We start from the raw sequence: 2,448 nt of genomic DNA, 5'->3' as shown, positions 1-2,448 counted from the left end.
TTGTGAAATGACCTTGAGCTTCTCCTCTGATATACCTCTCAAACTTTCCACTTGATGGTTTCCTACTTAAATAAAACCCCCCCATTGTGTACCCTTTCACTAACACACGTTGATAAGAAAACTCATATTTGAACCAGAAAAGCCTGCCAATTCCTATTGTGTTTCAAAAGTAAGATTTCAATTATGCTTAACTGCTGATCAAAAGCAACATCTCAACAAAACCACTTTATAAAGTATATTTAACACAAAACAAAAATCCATATGTCTGTCAATCCACAAACACATACTGTCACGCTTGATATGTAGTGTCAGGCTTGAAGCCCAGGTGAGATTATACATACATAGTTCACAAAGAAAGGCCACACATTTTATTTAAGCATTGCCTTCTGTATTGAGTCTTCCTTGACTTTAAGCACGTTCTACACAAGAACGCCGAAGTGAAGATCAAAAGCAAAGCCAAAAGGAGGAAATGCAGGCAGCGCCTTCACAAAACCAAATATAGGAAATCTTTCTGCGTACTTTTCATAAAACGGCCAAGCCCACCAGCTCCAAGCTCTCTTAAGTGTGTCATAGATGAGCATCGGAGCTTTAAAAGATGCTATAAAAAATATCTGGTCACCTCTGCTAATGCAGTAATAGTGACCAAATACTAGACACCCAAGGAATTCCCTTGAAATGTCTTGTGGCATTCTGTCCACCTCTCTCCAGCTGTCAATGCTATTGACAGAGGATTCGAGTTCCAAGATTACTACCTCCTCTTTCGAGGAATGCTTCCCCACCCTCCCCACTAGAAGCAAACGACCATTGCAGTCCAGAACTTCAGGAGCTCCGAACTCCCCCTGCGTCTCGTAAAAGAAACTGGGTACCGATATGAAGGCTCCCCACCGCTGTTCCTCCATGTCAAATAACTTTATTTTGAACCACTGTTGTTGGGCACAAACAAAATAGACCTTACCTGCACTCACAGCCATCGACTTGAACTTCCTTCCGGAGGACGGCTCTGTGCCCATAAGCTTCCATTTGCAGCTCTCTGAATCATACAGCTCGGTTGTCGCTGCTAGATGCGATCCTGACACACTCTCCGTGACCACCAGAATTTTGTAAGAGCCACGATTCACGTCCACATGCATGGCCACAACATCAGGGAGGCGGTTATCCTGGCTGCGGCAAGGTAACTCTTTCCAGCTCCGTGTTACAGGATTGCACACAATTAAACCCACTGATTTCCACGTCTTTTGCGGCTCCGGCCACAAGCATAGCAAGCCCCCACTTGCAGCTACTACGGTGTAATTCATGAATGGGACCAACGGAGGGGCAGGCAGGAAGCTCAGGCTCATAGAATACCATCTATTATCAACAGTGTCATACATTGCCAACCAGGGTGTCTGCAGCTTATGCTTCAAAGAGTCACACTGAAACATGAGTGTAGAGGATCCACCAATGCGAAACTCCACACACGTTTTGAGAAACAGAGGAGAGTAGGGAAAGGAGTTCCACAGCTTGGAGACGACACAGAGGCGAACAGCATCAGGGACATGAAGGAGAGCAGCTATTTTCTCAATGAGATCAACAGGGAGGTTGCGCCATACGGTGCCATCCAAGAAGAGAGGAGGGTGATCTTCTTGCTGCAGAGATGGGTTGTTCCATAAGAGGGGAAGCTCAATAACGCCATGGCCGGCAGAAACAGAGTCAGAAGCATCACGATGGGCATCATTGTCTTCAACAATGGAGTCCTCTGTGTGTGGGCTCATGTCATCGCGTGATGGGTGGCATGTTTGCGGCTTCTTGTGGGGATTAGAAAAGCCATTGAGGAGGAGGAAAGGGTACAAATTGTCGACCTTGGGCGCAGAGAGCTCGCCAACAAGCGGCAATTCCTCCACTGCCCCCTTCTGCGCCCATAGAGAGAAAGCGCTGCAGACGGGCGGGGTAGGTTCCCCACCTACGCACAGGTTAGTGAGCGATAAATCCATCATCGTGCTAGTCCTGTGGCGCCATGGAATCGCCCAAAAAACACACTGCGCCCTTCCATCATAGCTAAATAGAGCACACACGTGCGCACGTGTGCACGGACACATTTACTCCCGTGCGATCGTCACCATTTTCATCTTTGACTAGCGATTGGGTCATCCATAGTGTATAGGCTATGGCATGGCCCGGGGTAAAAGTGGCATTAGAGTGAAAGTGCCAATACTGTCTAAGAGGCTAAGAGACATGAACACATGAACACATAAACATAAAATTGAGGGTGACTAGCTCAATGCACTCCTGGTCGTTGGCCCGCTAAAGGCGTATTGGGGGCCTCTTCATATTACTGCCAATGTTTGAAAAGCCTCCTCATAAAAACCGAGGACTCTCAATTGAAAGAGGCACCGCTTCCCCCAACCACAACCAGTTTGTTGTTGTCATCAAGGGGAGCACACAGTCCTCAAACTATCATTAGATCGTGCA

General features: G+C 47.1%; 1 protein-coding gene across 1 annotated transcript; it reads right to left on the bottom strand.

The window, feature by feature from the left end:
* Positions 1 to 212: 212 nt before the first annotated feature.
* Positions 213 to 2,090, bottom strand: LOC147435511 (F-box/kelch-repeat protein At5g15710-like). Its single transcript, XM_086488571.1, has one exon. The coding sequence runs from the start codon at positions 2,073 to 2,075 to the stop codon at positions 420 to 422; it is 1,656 nt and encodes a 551-aa protein (XP_086344697.1). The 5' UTR covers positions 2,076 to 2,090; the 3' UTR covers positions 213 to 419.
* Between the last annotated feature and the right edge of the window lie 358 nt (positions 2,091 to 2,448).

The sequence above is a fragment of the Adiantum capillus-veneris genome, chromosome 18 (assembly GCF_014529385.1).
Source record: "Adiantum capillus-veneris isolate H3 chromosome 18, ASM1452938v2, whole genome shotgun sequence".
Classification (NCBI taxonomy): domain Eukaryota; kingdom Viridiplantae; phylum Streptophyta; class Polypodiopsida; order Polypodiales; family Pteridaceae; genus Adiantum; species Adiantum capillus-veneris.
Note: the sequence above shows the minus strand (reverse complement) of the source record. Positions and strands in the feature narration are given on the sequence as shown.